Genomic DNA, 20,847 nt, shown 5'->3' on the forward strand with positions numbered 1-20,847 from the left:
ATCTGTGTAGGCTTCCACTTCCATTCTGTGCAAGTTTTCTTGAATTGTGCTTAATATCTCTGTTCCATCTTTCTTGACCAGATTCTCTGCTATCAGTGTGACAAATAAAGGTTTCAAGGTTGTACTTTTGTCTAAGATAAACAGTGGTGGTCTCTGTAGATACTTTCTGACCTGAGCCATGTGTACTGTGACCTGATAGCTTCATATATAGGATTCTTTTGGTGTGTTAGTTTGTTTTACATCTGAGGTTCAGTCAAGTTACTTCTGATCTGGGAATTGTAGTTGCTTTCCTGTGTCTCATGCAGAATAACTTCAGCTTTGAACCTGAAAATGATCAGTGTTGAAAATATTAACACACTGTCTGTCCTTCTTTAGGAAAGCCCAACAAGAGAAGAAGAAAGTGGTTGTAGCAGGCTGTGTGCCACAAGCCCAACCTCGTCAGGACTATCTAAAAGGCTTGAGTATTATAGGGGTAGGTATCTTTATGAACTAGAAACCAAAGCTTTTAATAAATGTTTTCAATATGCCAATGTCAATACATAGACTGTTGTTTTACTCTGGGAAAAAGCAGCAGAGAAGCTTGGTACCTACCTCCCTGCCCCAGTAAGTGCATTATGCAGCACTTAAGTCTTCTTTCATCCAGGCTGTTTTGGTTTGGTTGTGGCATGAGGGCAGAAGGAGAGGGGTACTCTTGGTGAAACTGAAACATATCCAGGCTTCATCCAGCATGATGAAGATACCTATTGCCATATTCTTTAAAATATCATGGTGTATTTCTTTGTCTTAAAGCAAATAAACTCTTTGCTAAAATGAGTGGAAGACCAGAGCATATAAATTATACAGACACATCTGGGGTTTTGGTAAGTGGTGGTTTGTTCTTTTTTTACTTTACACTATTAAGCAGAATGGCAAATAGCAATGATTATTTTGTTGAAATTTGGTTCAGTCTGAAGAGTTAAATCCACCAGTGACTGAATTGTTAAGCAGTTATCAATGTTTTCTTTGAAAAGGATAACTAGAAAGCTTTCGACTTCATTTAGCTAGTGAAGAGCCTTCAGTATCCTCTGGGATGAAGTACTACTGCATAATTGAATCACCTTTGTAAATCAGTCATTAAAATCCGGGAGTCAAAGCACAAGCTAACAAAGATTCTTCATTTTTTAAGCCTTTAGATTAAAACTGGATTAATTTATAAAGGGCATGTTTGAGTTGAAGCAGTGTCATTAGGTTCAGTGTGTGAGAATGACAATGATGCTGTCCTCTACTGTGCTGAGTCAGAGCAAGTGACTGTGCAGCATCATTTCTGCATTAAAAATGTAAAGAGGTCAATGTGTTTCCACTTAAGTGTCGAAACTAAGATAGGAATAACACAAATGTTCTGAAGCTTTCACTTTGATTAGAAGATCATACCAGATAGTAGTTCAAACTAATTTAGAAGTAAGATAATAGTTTATTTGGAATTGAGAAGAAGATGGCTCCATTAGCTGATTTATTAGAATTCTTTACAAAGATGGGCTTTGTGCTATCTGAATCTTTTAATGGCTGCTGTCACTCAAAACGTTTTATTTCCCTTTTTTTTTTATTTCCCAGCTGCCATTCTCAGTGATGTTAACATCTATAAACTAACTCAGTGCCCAGAAATGGTATTCAGGGGCTGTAAAATGCCACAGTCTGTAGTTACAGTTTAAAGGAAGAAACAAATTTTCCATGCCACTCTACAGTCTTACTTTACACAAATATATGCAAGATAACCGTGCTGCTCTGTCATCTTTAAGACTCTGGCTAATTACACTTTGTGTAGCAGGATAAAGAAAAGAAAAAATAAATGGTGAATGGATTTTGTTTTGTCTCAGAAGCAGTGTAGTCATGTGATTTCTAATTGGTCATTATAGTAAATGTAGAGATACCTAGACATGTGAAAACCGAGGGAGAAAAAAAAGGTTAGTCACTGTCCTTTGAAGAGTGTGGTTTGGTATTTCAGTTTTGATGATTTTAATGCAGGAAACTTAGGGAAGCTGAAGTTTGATCTTATTTTCTTAAATCATTGTTTATTTGTTTTCAACTTTCACTGGTAGGTAACACAATTTATGAAAGTTAGCCTCTTAATTTTGGTACCTAGAACTAGTGTTTAGTGAAAAATATTAGTAGTTTTGTACTCATTACAGAAAGAAAGATTTCTGTTAGGAGCTGAAGTACACAGTTAACTGCAGTATTCCCAAGTCCTTTTGGATTGGAGCTGAAAATACCGAAACATGAGCTTTGCCATCTAGGACACTGTCTTCTAACTGTGACTATTGTGGTAAAATTTACTGTGTTCTAAGTAATAGATGCTTTAGCTCTGAAAGGCCTTAAACTTTAGGCATAACTATTAACAGAAGCGAAGCTAAGAGCAGATATATTGGCCATGTTTTCAGTTTGTATATTTAAGATTTTCTTTCATTTTACAAAGACTGTGTGTGAGGGGGTGACTGCATGTAAAGGATAAGAGTTGTTATCTTACTATTGCAAAATATTTTTGAGAGGAAGTTTTGATTGAATTGAGAAATAGAAAACATTCTGTTGGCAGTATGATCCTGATTCTGCTTTAAAATTTTAAGCACTAAGTGTACAGTTTTGGGAATCTTGCTTTACCACCAGGTTGGTCTCATCTTCAACTTGGCTGAAAGATAGAGTTGATTTATTGTTGCTTATGTAAGCTCTGCTTTTTCGTTTTTTCTCTTTTTTTTGAAGAACAGTGTTGTTTGAGAATGTGGTTATTTACCAGCAATTATAACCCCCCTGGGGCAGCTTTCTGAAGGCAGAGTGTGTCAGAGGGCTTCTCTGCTCATGTTGTTATGATGGAGGAGTGAGTTGAGATGCAACTACCAGAGAAATCCTGGTAACTTGGGCTTGTTTTGGTCTGCACTTGGGAAATACTGGACTGAACTTCTGCTCTTCTTTATTTATTCCTTGACTTGGGCAGAAGGGAAGGAAGGGCAGCTTCATATGCTTGTTATCATTTGTGATACACATGACTGTGTTTTTATGTTTCTTTAAAGTTATTACCACTTTTTAGAAGTAATGTGAGTTAGGGCATTGCCAGAGGCTGTATATAAGGCAAACCATAACATAACATGGCAAGGCAAAGGGGCTGTTTTCTGGAAAGGGGAACGTGTAGGTAGTAATAAACCTGCCAGGTGTGGAAAGTACACAAAACACGTAATGATGCATTACAGAGGTTTGCAGCTGTTTACACTCTGGTGGTTTCCAAAGCTTACACCTTCATGTTTGGGGTATTGTACCCACTTCAAACTCAAGTGCATATATGTTATTGCAAAGAGAAATCAACTCTTGCAGTTAGGAGTTGTTCCTCACTTGGAAGTTGCTAAAAAGAAGGATATGTGACTTTGTTTATACTGATTGTTTTGAGGGGATTATAAGGAAGGGAGGGACAAGGGGGAATTAAAGAATTAGCAGACATGTTATGTTCTGGGGCTCATGAACGTAGGTAGTTTTAGGATTTTCACACTTCCTGAAATGCCTACAAGAGCATGCAGACCCCTTGTTCCCAGGGTAAGTTGAACCACTGATATGGAATAAAACCTTTTGTTTCTTTGACACTTATCTGGAGTTCGAAGGTGTTTGATGCTATGTGTTGGAACCCCTGACCAGTTTTCTGAGGGATCATAGGGCTTAAGAGTCTTCACAAATCTCGTGTATCTGTACTTAGAAATCATCAGAATTACTGGACATACTGAAAACATGGGGCTTAGCTGACATATGTATCCTGTTAAAGGCATGCAATAGTTACAGAAATTAATCTCTTCCTGAATGAGAACCCCAGTTCTCCTTCTTTCCTCATCTTTCCTAATGTATCCATCATATAACGTCAAAAGACCTGTCATCTTCTGCCATACAGCCATTTTCCAAAGGGAGAATTTCAGCCTATTCTTTTATCTGCGCAAAATATATCCAGTATTGCCAAGGCTATAATCCTCCCTCTGCTGCTACACCGAAATCAGAAGGTACAGGTCCTGTGCATGGTAAAATTATTGCATGCTCTTTGGCCTGGTTGAGCCTGAAGGCACTGCTTCCAGGAGAAACATGTAGCCATGAAAACTTCCCTGCAAGGGCTCCCTGCATTCCTCTGAATAACCTTCTATAAATTCTCCAAATACACTTTTCCTGTGGCTGTTCTATTCTGTAAGATGAGCTTTAGGTAGTTTTTTTAGTATCCAGTACCAACTGTGGAGAGTGATTAGTGGAAGTGCTGAGAACTTCTGGTAGCAGCATGTTTAACAGTAGGAGCACTGCTATGAAGTAGATGATTCAGTATAAAAAATACTAAGTACATTACAAAAAGTAAGCACTTGAGTTTTCAAGCTGTACATCTGTAATTGGTTTACACCAATGTGCTTTTTAGGTCTCCATTTGTAAACCCCTCAATTGAGCAGGCTTTAACAGTGCCATTGTAAAAGAAAAAGCAGCGTGACCATATTGAGATACCAAATGCTTGTACATTGTTACTGCTTCGGTGTCCTAAGTGAGGATGATGTGTTGTATGATATTACTGATGTTCAGTTCATACAAGCTTTAGTGATGTTTGCAAAACAGAGATAATGACACTTCCCTACCTTGCGGTGTTTGTGTGGTCAAACTGTGTTAAAGATTGAAAGCCTCTCTGCTGCCCTTAAACTAGAGCCTTGCATAAATGCAAATACCCACTGTGTACTTCATAAAAGACTAATTTGGTGGAATTTTATTTTGAATGATTTGAATTAGCAGAATTCTTGGAAAGCCTGTTGAAAGCCTGGGAACAGGTGCACACTGTTCTGTAACTTATGGCCAAGAATGATTTAATGTAAAATTCATGCTCAGTCAGTACCTCTCAGCTGGTCGGCTTTGGCTTGTGAATTACCAATGCTGATATTCAGATATGACGCTTGAACCTGGAAAGCCAGGAAAGAATTATTCCAGTTAAGCACCTGCTTTTAAACTGAGAATTGGACATGCAAATAGAATCTATCAATTTCCACAGCAGTTACATACTGTCCTATGAATCAAAAGGTGTAGGAATTAATTTAGATTAATTTAGATAAGAATTACACTTCAGCTGTGTCAGTGTTTAGCAATGAAAATCAGTTGTTTACATGTTTCTGTGGGGTAGTCTTCTTCCCTTTAAAGTCTGTGTAGAGCCTGCTCTCAGAATACCTTCCTGAACAAGAATATTGCCCATTACTATGGTCAGTGTTGTCACCAAAGGTTTTAAACACAGATGTTATCCCTCTGAAGCCAGACTGGCTAATCACATGCCTTTTGAAGTTATGTATTCAGCCCTGGATTTATGCTGCCTAAGTGCTGTAATTTGAGAGTGTGTTTTGCTCAGCTCCCTTTATGGTCAATGGAGATAATTATCTGTAAAATAATTTAGATTTTTAGAAGATCTGAAGTGACTTTTGAAGCTGTGTGTTTCTCTTTTACTGGCTTTAGAGAGGGGATAGGCTGAATAGGCTTTTAACATCCAGCATCTGACAGAGCTGCCTAAACAAGGTGAGATGAAGGTGAGAGTTAAAAACTTTAGTATTATGAATAGCAGGTTGGAATTACCTAGGGTTTTCCTAGATGAGAAAAAAAAAAAAAAAGAAAAAGAAATTGCTCTATTTCAAGTAGTTTTATCTATGTTTACGCCCAGGGTGTTCATAAGCAGCTCATTGCCGATGGTTTCCTCCAGCTGTAACCTCATGCTGTGCAAGCAAACCACTGTCCTTTCCTATATTCCTATATTGTGGGTACCCTTTCCTCAGTTTCTCTCAACCACTGGCTGAGTTGTTGGGTTTTATTTTGGTTTCCAGAGTTTTTTCAATAAGCATTCCTAGTCTTCAGTATTTCTTGTCTTTATCCTGCCTTTACTGTCTTCAAGATCTTTTTGATAGTCATTTTCTGATACTTGATGTGCTTACAAATTCCTTGTGCTACCTCTGGGAAACTCAGGGAAGGGAGAAGAAAGGACCTTTGGGGAAGGCTCTGGGAGGAATATCTGGAGAGAGTTGTCACTATTGTGTCAGTATCAGAGAACCTTTAACCTTCAGACTTTTTGTACTAGAAAAGACATTTCCTTCGATGCTGAAAGGAAAGCAGGCTGGGGGGAGCAACTGCATTCCCCCTGGGGAGGGTTCCAGAGAAGGCTGATTGTGGCTGGAAACCTGGCTGCCCCTTTTAACCAGCCATGACAACTGTCAGTTTCTGGGTGCTGACACTCATCAGAGGGGGAAACCACAACCTTCTTGTGCAGTCACTGGTGACAAGTCTCAGAGATCTCATATTTTGTCTCTGGTTCATTTTTATTTGCTGATGATTCTACCAGGTTAATCCCAGTCCCTTAGGAGAAACAACAGTTGTCAGCTGGCTGATGTGGATCCCTCGTGACCGCTCACGGAAATGGCTTGTCAGACACAGGAATTACTCTGTAATCTTGTGATCTGAGGAGAATATCAGAAAGTTTCTCTTACTTTCATGATAGGTTCATGGCTGCAGTTTCCTACATAGCTTTCTTTGATCTGAGGCTAGCCAACTTCTATAGAGTACAAAAATGGGGTGAATGTGCAGCCTCTCACTTAACTGCCCGTTAAGAGCATTTAGTTTATAGGAGCTCTCTTAGAGGCTGTTTTTCCTAGAGCTGATCTGCAAAACAGTTCCAGTATATTAATACTGGTTCTGAGACAACTTGGATCATGTCTGAGAGCTTGAAAGAATTTGTGTGCCCATCCTCAACGTGCATGTCTGTCTGCACTTGCAGACCACCTGGTGTGAGACTGCAGACATAGCACATTACAAGCATGTCTTAGGGCTGTTTACATCTCACAGTCATCTGTTGAATGGGATTGTGACAGCACAAAGGGAACTGGGGAACTTTATCTGATGACAAATGAGCCATGTGTGTGTTTCTGTGTTCCTTTGCTAATTACTGGTGCTTAGTTGGAGAGCTCAAGGCTTCTGTCTCAGTGCAGTGCTGGCATGTCCATGGTTTGAAATGTGGCTGTAATTGTGTGTTCAGTAGTGACCTGCAGCTTCAGCCCCTAGCATGGATCCCCCTGTATCTTCCATGTGTATATAAGAGCTGTATATATATCATCGTTGAGCTGTACTTTCCCCTAGTTCTGATCTCACCAGGAAGGCTCAAAGATTTTTCCTCATCTTTGTTTCAACTCAGGCTTCATGCTTTGTTACAAGTCTCTTCTTTTTTCTTGCTGTTTTGACCAGTCTGTTGCTTGCATTGGCTACTCCTTCATCCGATGGGTTTTGCCAGTGCTCTTGTCCTATAGTCTCAGTCCAGATTTCTGTATTTTCAGTGTAGTCCTGCTCAGCTGCTTGCTTCACTCTGCCTTTAGCTTTTGTCCTGTTCAAGTCCTAATGGAAACCATTTGTAATGGACAAATGTCCATGTATATGCTTATACTACAAACAAGTTCTCACAAGATCTATGGCGCCAAGTATGGTGCACTAACTACATCCAGCAGTAATGTATCTGCTGTCAGTCTGGAAGGTTTGGTTTGTAGAGACTTGTTACAAAGAAACGTTGAGGAATGGTATTTTCTCTTCATATGCCACTAAGAACTTTTATGTCTCTGTGCTTCATGGGCTTCCTGATGGAGACATTATTGGGTCTCTGCTTAAGAAGTTTACAGATGCCTTTGATATGACTCCAGAACAGAATTATCCATAAAATTAGTGAGATTTGGGGAAAAGAATCCTGCAAGCCTTTGTATACTCCATAAAATTTAATTACCGTGACTTTGTGATTTTTTTCCCCTTTTTTCTTTTTTCCTCCCTTTTTTTCAAAGAATAATCCTCTGAACCCTTCCCTCATCATACTCCAGATTCACCTCAGTTTTACTAAAATACTTTTATCTTCATAAATGGGAAGTATTCCATCTTTTCTTCCTGAGTGCCTGGGGCTTTAGCCAAACAATTTCCAATAATCTCAACTGAAAAATAATTTAATGTGGGATGTAACGTTTAAGGCAGAATAAACGTCCATTTCTAGTCACAGATCTTATCTCTGGACCTATAATTTTAATTACTTACATGAACTGAATTATTGACGGGTATATTCAGACTAATCTATCTAATTAAATGAAAATACAATATACTGGTTGTTCTTTCTGCATCTTTATTTAACAGGTGGTTAAATGCAGGAGCTATGCAAATTTCTCTTATGTACAGTATAGAAAATAATCAGGTGGCTCAGGTTATGAACCAGCCAGATTTCTCTTGGTTTAAAATTATTATGAACTTAAAGTTTAGTGTTGAGACGTGTAACAATTATATTTTAGGCAATGTATTTGCCACAGACTGTGTTCTCTGTCTGTAGGTGTAAATGTGTGCACTTCTAGTTTTCTAGTTGCATCTTTAAATCTGTTTTTAAAAAATTAAGTAGAAAGTCTCTATATCTTAGATTATAGTTTTTTAACTTTTATCCAAAAGGGATAGGCACACAAGAATGTGAATATGCACATGTTTCACACAGCTGCTTAAGTGGGCTTTCTTTAAAAGTAGATTGCTAAATATTGACATATGTTTATAATATGAATGCTTGTATTTCAGCAAAGGATTTAAATATATATCTTTTAATAAGATAATAAAAATGCCCATATTAGTGATACTTTAAATAATTTATGTTCTAGAACTCATAACTAATATGCTGTATTCAGAAATATGAAGAGGCAGAGTTTTGTATTTTGAAAAGGCTGTATTTCAAAAGGTTTAAGAAAAAAAATAGTTCTACATGGACTTGATCCAACACCCAGACAAGGGACGGAACAAGACTCCCACTGACTTTTGTTGGGAGCTCCAGATCAGACACAAGCTAGAGATGAGCTTTGTTTTGTTTTTTCTAGCTGCTATTAGACCAATTGGAAAATGAATGTGAAATAGAGATGACTGCAAACATACGTTTACAGGAAATGACAAAATCGGTGGTTTAAGGGCAGAGAGACTTAATGGTTTTGATGCAAGGGATCCAAGTTCCAAGCTCCTTGTTGCAGACCAGGTTCAGCTCTTGAAGCCTCTGCAACTTGTGCTTTTCAGATTGTTTTTGAAACAAATCAGAAAAGAAATTCCAAGGAAATGACTGTAGAAGTCATACTAAATCTAGCTCATATAATGTAAAGCTTAAAGAAGCAGTGTGTAAGAAGGAATGTTGTGGGAAAATTATAAACTAATCTAAATGGGCAAAGTATTATGTCCTGCATTGTATGTCAACATCTATGGGGATATATAGTAGACATTGCATACAATAGGTGGTTTAGAGAAAAGTTGTAGGTAGAATCTCAGGTTCAGGAATTTGGTGTGTTTAATTTTGCAGTGTTAATGCTAATTCTTTCTACTGCATAGACCAACATCTGTATAGTATATTGGCTATTAACTTTAAATAATTAATAATATATCAAATAAGAAATAGTTGAACATTTTATCACATTATGGGTGAATTTTGACAAATGTGACAAAACATCAATCTGTTGTCTTTGCTGGAGATGCCATGTCACACTTCTATCTTGTGAAAAGCACTGGGGCTTTTCCTTCCATTTCCAAATGGAATGCCTGCTGTAAATCCAGGACTACCTCTTGTTCCCTTAAACTTGACCACAGTATTTTTAATTTCTTCCCATATTCCAGTGTCTTTCCCCTGCAGTACTTAATTTTCTTCCCTGTAGTCTGCCCTCACAATATCCTCACCTGCTTGTATTCTCTACCACCTACTAATTTGGTGTTGAGGCTGGGGAGAGGGAGCAACTGGGGGCTGTTTGAGTCACCGAGGTACTGACTACCTGGGTGAACACTACCTTTCATGGGCCATGAACAGCAGTTAAGCTGTGAACTTTATTCGGTGATTTTTTGCTGAACTTACAGGAAGTTACTATTTTTGAGGACAAAATTTGGTTTAAGTTAGATGGTGAGTTTTAAAGTTACTTTTGGAAGATGAACCAGGATGCACAGAAAAAAACTGACTAAAAACATAGCCCCAGACTCTTTATTCCTCCTTGATTTAGGAGAGCACACGTAAGAAGAGTGTATATAAAGAATGTCCAGTTGTTGACTACTTGGATATTGACCTTCTGACTTTTTTTAGGTTCAGCAGATAGATCGTGTAGTAGAAGTTGTGGAGGAAACTATTAAAGGTAAGCATCACACTTGAAATAATTGCAGCTAATCTGAAAGATGTAAACATTAGCTAGCAGAAGTGCTGCTGTTATTTTATCAACCTAATTCTTGCTTTTTTCTGTAGCTAAATGTTTGGACTGCTATATTTTGCTCTGTATGCTTTGTGTAAGTGGTTAATTTCAAAGATCTTTTCTGACAGGAGCTCTGTGGCCTGTTGAATTCATGGTAAATGATCTAGGGGAAACTTCAAGTTGCATCAGTGTAGGTGGATGTAGTGTATTGTTTAAAGTTTCTGTGCAATCTTAATGCAGTGCTGTATCTCTTATGTTTAGTCCTCCCGTGTTTTCTTCTTTTCACATTTTGGCTCACTTCCCTGAGACTTCCTCAGCAGGACAGATAAATTATCTGCTGGTTTAATGTTCTCCTGTAACTGTGCTCCATGTTCTCTCTGGCTGTGTGCGTGTGTGTGTGTACACTCAGTACTTTGCAGTGGAGAGGAGAGAAGATGGTATTGTTTCTGCAGCCTGACTAGTAAATATTTGCTATTAAATAAATATATTTGTCTGGGTCTTTCTGGGTTACCTAAGTTTGTCTCCATTACTTATCAGGCCATAAAAATTACTGTTCCATGAAGCTTTAAATTACAAGGTTTAGTTTAATTGGCTGTACTTTCAATATAAACAAGTGTCTAGTCCACAAGACATTGCCTGTAACCTTAATGCTGAAGTATGATGTTTTTGAAGTACAGCATGAATATGTAGAAACAGAGCAAAATGTTGAAAGAAAAACGTTTCTATCAAGAAATGGTGTAGTGTGGTGGAAGGCTTCTAGAGTTTGTGGTTTGAAGGCCTTAAGATTTCATGTTACTTCAAATACTTTCAAAAATGAGACCTGTACTTTTATGTACTCCCAATCAAAACTTTCCCCAGTTTGTCCTCACCTTACGACATCTTTTTTTTTTTTGAGTACTGTACCATACAGATGAAGATGAAAATTATTCAGTGTTTTCATATTTCTTATTAAATAAGCCAAACTGTTTTCCCAGAAACATCACAGTGTTTATAACAATGTGTTGGAAATGGGGATGCTTCATGAGAGCCTAAGAGAGCTGGTGCTGTTCAGCCTGGACAGGAGAAGGTTCGGGGGGATCTCATCAATGTACCTTCCTGAAGGGAGGGTGTAAAGCGGATGGAGCTAGGCTCTTCTAAGTGGTGCTAAATGGCAGGACTGGAGGCAGTGGGCACAAACTGAAACATGGGAGGTTCCCTCTGAACATCAGGAAACACTTTTCGATTCTGAGGGTGCCAAGTAGGTGGTAGAATCTCCATCCTTGTATGTATTCAAAAATTGTCTGGATGTGGTCCTGGGCTCTAAGTGTCTCTGCTCAAGTGAGAGAGTTGGAACAAATGTCTTCCAGACACCCCTTCCGTTATAACCCTTCTGTGAAAATAGAATTGACCAGAGGTCTCATACGTATGGTAACGGTTACTTTTGCAAAAGCCAACCTTAAAAAAAGGAGAGTTTACTTGTGTTACTTTCATTTAAATTTGTTTAAAGATAATGCATTAATTTATTGTTTGGGAATCATTTTCCATTAGTGGTGAAGAATGTGACGCACTCTTTCATTGTGTCAAGAAAATGGCTTCCCTGTTGGACTTGTTGAAAGCTTATGATACTCCCAAAGAAAATGACTTCTTTGGAATTATTTAGAACACTTTCTATGAAATATAAAGGGGTTGATTTTACCTTTATTTCCCAATGCCTTAAGGGCATTGTCAGGAAACTCTCTTCAGAACAGTGTCATTCTGCTGCTTCAAGAGATGGTTTCAAAAGTAGATCTCTATGGTGTTCATGTCTGAGCACAATGTAATTGCCAGTTCCCAACTCTTTACTAAGGTAATTCTCTTGAACACTTATTGTGTGACTTATCTTTTTATTCTTTTTTATCAGAAAACGTAAAAGGTGTTAATATTTATTATTGCACTAACAGCCAGAAGAGACAGAATTTTTGAGACCCTATGATTTCACATTTTTATATCACCCTGACTTATTATGAGTATTATAGAACTTTGGCATTTCCTAATTATGAGGTAAATTATCAGATAAACTGTCATTTCCTGGAGCAATCTTTAATAACTGTGTGGTATTTGTATGCAGGTCATGTCTGATTAATATTTATACTGTGTCCCAGAATGTTTTTTTAACTAGAGGCATCTTCAGGTACTTTTACTATGATACTGTAATTTAAGATCTGAAACCTCTATACTGCCTTCTAGGAGTTAGACAAATTAATTCAATCTCAGCCTCAGAATTAAGTTTCTCAAAGTCATGGTTGCTGTTGTGTAGCCAGAGTGTGTCAGTCTTCCTGATACACATTTAATCATGCAAGATTCTGATTTAGAAGTTAAATCTTGCTTCATCTGCACAATACCTAAATTATAAGACTGGATTACGGCAATTTTGCACCATTAGGGCACCCATTTCCATTCGTCTGCTTAGTTTCCTAGTAACATGTTATAATGACATAGTATGTTAGGTAAGTATTGGTAAGGAGTTGTAATGTCTGTGATCTAGGAGAAAACACAGTTATAACTAATGATTGTTCTATCATTAAGTAATATTTCTGTGCAGAATTTAAAGGCTGTTTGAGATGATCACTCTGCAGCGTGACCCAATAAGGTGAAGATTTGTCTTTGATGGGAACCACAGAATGTCTTTATGGTGATTGCTCAAGTCAGTATTTTATGAACTACTTTAAAAGCTGTCTTAAAATCCAGTGTGTGTGTACAAGCTTGCGTCTAAACAGTTTATGGTAGGCAAGATAATCCATTTATTCCACAATTTGAAAGAGAAATGTTAATTGCTTACTGTGGAAATTCTTCTTTTCTTGGTTTTGAATTTAGGTTTTTAGGGAGTTGGGTCTTTCCCCTCTTTCTACACATGCTAGCTCTCAAATGTTATGTTATTAAAGTTTTCTGGAGGTGGGAGGCATGGAACAAGAGTATTGTATAGAGTCTGCTTTTAGCTTAGGCCTTAGGGAGATGAGTGGCACAAGTTGATTTTAGTCCATATTGTGCCTAATGCTTTCATTTTTTTTCTAATGCTTATGTTTCACAAAACATAGTTTTACAATGGGTCATTAGACTTGATTATAAAAAACAACCAAAGGAAATTACTTCAGGGTTGAGCCTTTTATACTTCACATAACCTTTCTTGATTTCAGTCACGTTGACCTGTCTGGTGAAGCTGCCCATCCATTCCAAGTTTAAACATTAACCAGTATTTACTAAACTGTTAAATTGTCCTCATGTGGTTAGTAATTATGGATTGCTGATAGTTGCAGTGTCAGTCTGTATGAAAGTGAGCAGATAAACCCCCCTACCCTTTGGCCATGTAGGCTAAAGTATAGAGTTTATATTGGATTTCCTACCTTAGAGTGTGTGTATAGGAATGACTACATGCTGTTTGATTTCACTATAATTTGCTGATAACAGTAGTTAAATTACTCTTTTCCATTTCTGTGATTGTGTGAAGAGTAGCTTTGGCTTAAGAAGCTGATGACAAGCCAAATGAAGAATAAAACTTGGAAGAGGCAGGAGTTTCTTTTTGAGGAAGAGTATCATTTGGCTCCGAGTCAGGAAACTGACTATGCTGAAGTGCAGCTTGAGGAGGGTCAGAGGGAGGGTAGTGGCCTCATTGAGTCCCCTTTTCTGCATCCTTTGGAAGGACATAGAAAGGGGGGGATAGTTTTGGATGGGCTGTTTTATTTATTTCACTGTGTGGTGGGTTGACCTTGGCTGGCTGCCGGACCCCTACTCAGCTGCTCCCTTGCTCCCCCTCCTTGACAGAGGAGAAAATAAGATGGAATAGCTCATGGTTCACAACAAGGACAGGGAGATCACTTACCACTTACCGTCATGGGCAGAACAGACTTAATTTGGGAGAAATGGATGTAATTTATTGCCAGTTTAAAATAGAGTAGGGTGGTAAGAAACAAAGAGGCAACTAAAACTACCTTCCCCTACCTCCTTCTTCCCAGGCTTAGTGTCACTTTTTCATCTCTGATTCCTCCACCTCCTCCCCCTGAGTGGTGCAGGGTGGGGAATGTGGGTTGTGGTCATCCCATAACAAACACCTCCTCCCTGCTGCTCCTGCCTTCTCACCCTGTTTCCCTGTTCCAGCCTGGGCCTTCCCATGGGCTGCAGTCCTTCAAGAACTGCTCCAGTGTGAGTCCCTTCCATGAGGTACAGTCCTTCAGGAACAGGCTGCTCCAGTGTGGGTCCCCCATGGGCTACTGCCAGTAACCCTGCTCCTGCATAGGTTCTCTGTGGGCTGCAGCTTCCTTGGTGTATCTGCCTGTTCCTGTGGGGTCCTTACAGGCTGTAGGTGGATGACCTGCTTCACTGTGGTCTTCTTCAGGGGCTCCAGGGGAATCTCTGCTGGGGTGCCTGGAGCACCTCCTCCCCGCCCTCATTCTTTCACCTTGGTGTTTGCAGGGCAGTTTCTCACACTCTTTTCCTCACTGGAGGCAGTGATGTGCACTGTCTCACACCACCAGTGACTGCAGGGCTCAGCCATGCCCTGTGGTCTGTCTGTTGGGGTGGTCATGTCCAGCAGAGGTCAGCCCCAGCCTCTCCTTACAAGAGGCTGCCCTGCAGTCCCCGCTGACAGCACCTTGTCATAGACACCCCATGAACAGTATTACATCTTTAGCAGTATTTCTAGGTAATAGAACTGCCTTTTAAACTGAGATTATTGAAAAGTCAAGGTACTACTGGGCAAAAATTATGCAAGGAGTTGTCTGTATTTGACAGACTAAAAAAAGTTTGTGGGGGGTTGTAATCAGGCTTTCAATAGGCAATATACAGAGCTACAGCTTTTCAGTAACTCAGTGAAATGACTGGTTAAAAGACTGAGCATCACCCATTTGTATGTATTGATTGCTGATACAGTACATGTAGTAAAGTCACTGCCTGCCCCTTTCTTGTGGATTCAAAATTTTGGAGCTGTTTGTTGAAACAAAAATAATTATAGGCTTTTGTTGTCATCTAAGAAAATGGCTCTATCTGTGGAAAGAGTGTCATTAGTGAAACCGATAGTGTTGGTTTTTCTTTATGTTTGTTTGAGAACTGCTTTGACAACAAGCATTGGCATATGAAGAACCTGGCTTGAAAGTATCCCACCTTACAGATTTTAAAGGAAGGGGTTGTCATTCAGCCAAAACACTTCAATGGGAGCAGTGGGTTGCATTTTGATTGCCTGTTTCTGACTGCTTAGGTAAAGTGTGACTACTGAAGGAATGAGTTCGAAATAGTAGTACCATTATCTGTGACAGTATCAACTCTGGGAGTTTAGCTTTGAAGACTGTAATTTAAAGAGAACAGTAGAACACAATGAGGAATATACAGTAATTACAGAAAAACTATTTCTGCAAAGACACATTCTAATTGCTTTTGTAAAGCATCAATAATTATGTGACTTACTATAAAAATCTTATCTACTGGGGCAACAGATTCCAATTGCCATCAATTGGTTCCTGTTCTTACACCAAAGCTGGTTGCAGTTTTTCCTGTGGCTGTTCAACTGCTTTTGGGCATGCAGTGACTATCAGGTGTGTGAGGCAATCCAGGAGTTTAGGTGGGGTTTGTAATGATTTTTCTCAATGTAGTTTTATCATTGATTTGGTTTAGAAAACTGATTGTCCCTCTTCTGACTGTCATTGTTATGACTTGAAGTAGTTCACAGCAATTGAATGGGAGATAGTGCTGCAGAAGAAAGCAAGCAATGAGGGAAGGGGTGTGGGGGGGAGAGAACATATTGAAAATTGTGGTAGGAAAATTGTGTTTACTCATTGTAAAATGATCATTAACATGCACAGGAAGGATTCCTTTTCTTCCAGACCTGTATGTTCTCTTTTCCACACCTTCAGTGAACGACCATCTCAAAGAATCCCTGCTTTCCTCCTTTTTCACATTGGTTAGACTCAGCTGGGTTTAGCTCTGTTAGAGAATCCTCAGGGCTGGTAAATGTAAAGAGTACCTTGTTCAAACCAGTCCAATTTAGTCATCTGCAGGAGGAGTACAAATAGACGGCAAAGGAGTAAGAGATGAAAGTAAAAACTTGCTTTTGCATACAGTGAGAGCTTCAGCTCAATGTTTAAATCTAAGGCTAAATTTATTCTGTTCAACCTGCACACCCTTAAACATTAGGCAAGTTACTTGTACTGCAGCAGCTGGCTCTGACAATCCAGCCTTGGGCATTTCCTGTCCTCAGAACACAGCCCATTCCATCTGGTTCAAAATTTCTTTTCCTTGACAGTTTCTATCCAGAATCTCCTGGGTCTTTGAGCACTATCTTTCATCAAATGTATTTCTTCAGAGAGGTGAAGGCAGAGGGTCAGGGGAACTCTTCCTGTAGCCAGTTCTTCATATTGTCCTTCTGAGCTGTGGAATTGTAGCCAGCACTTGGAGTTCACAGCAGTTTAATGTTTAGTCACTTTTTCAGAAAGACAATAACATCATATGATCTTGAAGTAGGGTGAAGTTACTGAATCCTGGAAAAAACAAAACAAATTAAGTGCTTTAATTGGGCATTTCAAGTGCTTTTGTTGTGAGAGAGGAAAGTTCTGTGGATGTGTCAAAAATGTTTTTGAATACTTACAGCAGTGTAATATACTTTTATATGAACAGTAATTCCTTGTTAATAGTTATGTCCTTTTCTGTTTTACTTGTTGCACTTTGCTGTTTTAGTGCTTACAGAGACTGTTACAATTGAATATGTTGGAGAAATACCAAGAATGAAGAGGTATTATATGTTTAGTGGAGAGAAAGTGATGTATGAATTTCAGCAGTCTGGGCCACCTGCATAGTTTTTTTTTCCCTGAAGTTTGTGAACTGCCTCTCTATATTTAATACCTTGGTTTGGAAATTTCATAAAACTAATTTTAAGAAGTCCATCTTCACCTGCATGACACTCGTATTTTAGAGTCTTACAAAACAGAGTTGTTATTGGATGCTAATTCCAAGTGCAAGGCTTAGTAGATGTATACATTTCAAGCTCATAACATATGTGCTGTATGCTTAGTAGTACCTTCATGTTTCTCTGAAGTTTTTTTGAGTTATTGTAGGATGGAAGGCAATAATTTTATCACAGAGTTCTGAATTGCAGAGACTGTGTCAAACATGCCACCTGCTATCAGGAACTTGACGGGACTGGTTGCCAGGCCTAGAGCATGCTTTTATCTGTGGTGCTGTGACACACAGAGGAAGATCAGTAATTCTGACACTGGTCTGAACTATTCCCTGTCTTCCATGGGACACTTCCTGATTTACATCAGTTGAAGGAATTTGACTGTTACACAATATCCCCAACTTTGATGACGCAGAGGAGGAATATTTTACATTAGTTGCTTGGCCAGGAGCAGGACATATATTCCCAGTTAGGTTTGGCTTTTCTCTGCTCTGTGTATTTAATTGCCCTGGGAAATCCTGGGGTTGATGCTCAGGGATGCCTTCACTATGTAGCTAACCTCCTGCTGGCCAGCTGGGGTTGGTTTAGAATTTTAGAATTATAGAATCATAGAATCATAGAATAGTTAGGGTTGTAAAGGACCTTTTTAAGATCATTTAGTTCCAACCCCCCTGCTGCCATGTTACCCAAGGTTTGGGTGGGAACATTCACACAGCAAAGCCCTGAGCTGGTTAGTGTCCTTGTTTCTGCACTTGTGCATGTCTGGCAGCATGTGATTGCTCGGGAAGGCTCAGGGATTCCTTTGCAATCAGTCATGTCTGTTGTGGAATAGCTTGTTTGTGCTGCAGGGCAGGGGGAAAAGGTGGGAGCCCAGCTTAGGGTCTGCCTTTGCTACACAGGAGCTGCTTCCTTCAGAGGTAGATGAGGGCTCAGGCTCTAAGCCTGCCTCCCTACTGTGAGCTCACCAAGTCTCGGTTTAAAGCACCTCCAAATCAAAAAGTTTTGGGCTCAAATATGAGTAACAGTCTGGGATAGCTGTAGAGAGTGTTAGGCAATTTGTGTTGCATCCTGGTATTTCAGATGATTTTTTTTTCTGTTAGTCTGGCCAGAAGATCCAAAATAACTTGTTTAGAAGATTGGTTTTACCCAGTAGTTAACAGGGCTTAGAGGAACACAACTCTGGAAATAAATCTAGTATAGGAATTTTGTAATAGCTTTTTCTGTTTGCCTTTTCTGCCTTTACACACATTTTTTATTTTATCATCTTCAGCTCTTATTTTCTCTTGATATTCTTGACATTTTTGTTACTTTCAGTTAAGTTTCCTATTTTCACTTTCTATATTTACTTGATGCTCCTTTCAGTCTTCATCACTGCTTTTGGTTCTTCTTTACACTTACTCCTTTTGTTTTCCTGTGGAGAAATTTATTACATTGTTTTCCCTTCATATGGCTTTACCTTCCTTAGTTACACTGCTCCCATGTGCCACTTTTACAGTGTTAACCTTAAGGGAAGGAAGCTTTGTATTCATTAAGAAGGAAATCATGGTGGAAGGAAATGTTTGCAGGATACATGAAATAGTGCTTAATCCTTTACCCTGAAGATGCTGGAGAATATCAGACAGGTTGATGAGAGATGGTTGGGAAGTACAGAACAGTACAAGGGCAGCTTTCTTGTGAGGAAAAAAAAAAGTGTCTTTCAGGAAATGGTGAATAACCTCTAAGCATAATGAGGTAACTGGGAAAGGGAAAGAATGGGTAACAGAAAAGCTCAAAACAATAGAAATTGTTGCTGCCAAAGCTTGGGTTTCCTGCATCTTTGAGGATTTCTTTACACTCATGTTTTTGAGATGCTTGAGATATCTGCACTGAACTCTGTAGCTAACAGCTAAGAAATACAGCTCTGTGTTTGGCTGGGATTTGTGTTTCGGTGGCACACTGTAGTTCCAGTGGGGCGTGCAAGGGCTGGGGAGGGACCCTCAGTGGAAGCCCTCTTCTTTCAAGTAGATAACTACTTCCCACCAGCTGCTGAGGGGTACCAGCCTATAAGCTGGGTGAAGCTGACTTTTATGAAATACAGTAGGTCTATTAATTCCTGATAGATATTTCCAGATAGATAGGCAGTCCTTGAAGTTAACTAAGGATGACTAAGCCAGGCCACTTTCCCCTCACTTATCCTTGTATCAAACTAGCAAAATACCAGTCCAACTTGAATCTGTTTGCTCTAGTATTCTTAACATGCTTCTGTGGGTCTGGGTCATGGGTGTCTGATGGTAGCCTTGAGGCTCACAGCATGTTTAATGTTTTTGTAGTCTAATGGTAAAGGAATTCCATTACCTTTTCTCTTCATATATTTGTATTTCAGGATCAGGCATTCTCTATCACAGTCTAGAAGCATGTACATATGTGATTAAAGGTTCATGTGCATGCCGTTAATCCTATGTTACTTTTTATTATCTTTTGCAACAAGTGAAAATAAATGCCTTGAAGATATTCTGCACACTGCCTTATCAAACTGACACATTCAAAAGCTCTTTTTTAGACTAACAATAGGATTTAATATCCTGCTTAATTCATTCCAACCTTATCCTCTTTGTGAACAACGCCAAGTAATGTGAATTGTGTCTACTATCTTGTATGTAAAGATGAGTTTTAAGTTTAAACAGTCAGTTTGGAAAACTTAGCTCTGATTCATTTAAAATTGTTTCTAGCTTGATTTCATTTAGAGTTGCTGTGAGTGATTCTGTTCTGTAAGCTTCCTCACTGGATTTGGTTAGTGCTACTGTTGTGTCATAATCTGCTTTAATTGTCTACTAATAAGAGAAAAACTGCTCTGAAGCATTGTTTTCTAATAGAATTTTACCTGCAGGTAAAATATGCGTAAGCAGAAAAGTTACCTTTATGGCAGAAGAGGTTTATAGGACGAGAACGTTTAGATTCTCAAATAGAACCCAGATACATCTGTTTGTCATTGAGCTGTGTTTCAAAGCTTGCATCTTACAGTGAGCCACCAAAAAAAAGGAGTGTTTTTTGTTTGATATCTGAGATAGAGCATTCATTGTTAGAGAAGTGGAAGGTAACTTAATCAGATAAAATGCTTTAGAATTATAACTTGATTGCAGTGTTTTGCCCCATTCTAAGCTTTGAAAGCAGATCATAAATGAGTTTTAAAATGACTACTTTTTCTCTTATGCTTGATATTGGTGTGGGCTTAATAATGCTGGTTGGACAACTAAAAAAATGTGGCTTATCCTTTTCCTTATTGAAGACAGGAAAATATTTTTAAGTTTTCTTGAAATAAGTATCGGGAAATAAGATCTAGAGCATGTGAAAAAGTATGATTCAGTGTTTATCAAGTTACGTTTTATTAATAGCAACAATGCTGTAAACAGATGCTTTAGTGATTACTGAAAATGAAACAAAATAGTCCTTGTATGGAGTAGGAGAAAAAGGATTTAAGGTCATGAATACTGTAACTGAGGGTTTTTTTTAGTAAAAACATAAAAAATCGTGCCTGCAGCACAGATCCCTGTAGTTGGATATGCATATGCTGCATGATTTTTGGAAGTGTTAAGCTCTCTGCTAAAACTCATCTTCCAGTACTGCTTTTTTCTGTTGTCTGGTTTCTGCAGTGAAAAATACAGGGATGTTCTATTCTTGAGTACCACACAGGTTTTGAATGCCTCATATAAACTAGAGCTTGTTGTCATTCAGAATATGGAGAAAACTGTTGCCATGCTT

The 20,847-nt window shown here is 38.8% G+C and overlaps 1 protein-coding gene across 2 annotated transcripts in view; it reads left to right on the top strand.

Moving 5' to 3' along the window:
• Positions 1 to 20,847, top strand: part of CDKAL1 (CDK5 regulatory subunit associated protein 1 like 1) — a 392,981-nt gene that overhangs the window by 113,030 nt on the left and 259,104 nt on the right. For both annotated transcript variants that reach the window (XM_031049673.2, XM_005149870.3), the window contains 2 exons: positions 376 to 472; positions 10,109 to 10,157. In XM_031049673.2, coding sequence (XP_030905533.2) covers positions 376 to 472; positions 10,109 to 10,157 — 146 coding nt within the window. The remainder of the gene's footprint in view (positions 1 to 375; positions 473 to 10,108; positions 10,158 to 20,847) is intronic.

The sequence above is a fragment of the Melopsittacus undulatus genome, chromosome 1, assembly GCF_012275295.1.
Source record: "Melopsittacus undulatus isolate bMelUnd1 chromosome 1, bMelUnd1.mat.Z, whole genome shotgun sequence".
In the NCBI taxonomy this organism is placed as follows: Eukaryota; Metazoa; Chordata; class Aves; order Psittaciformes; family Psittaculidae; genus Melopsittacus; species Melopsittacus undulatus.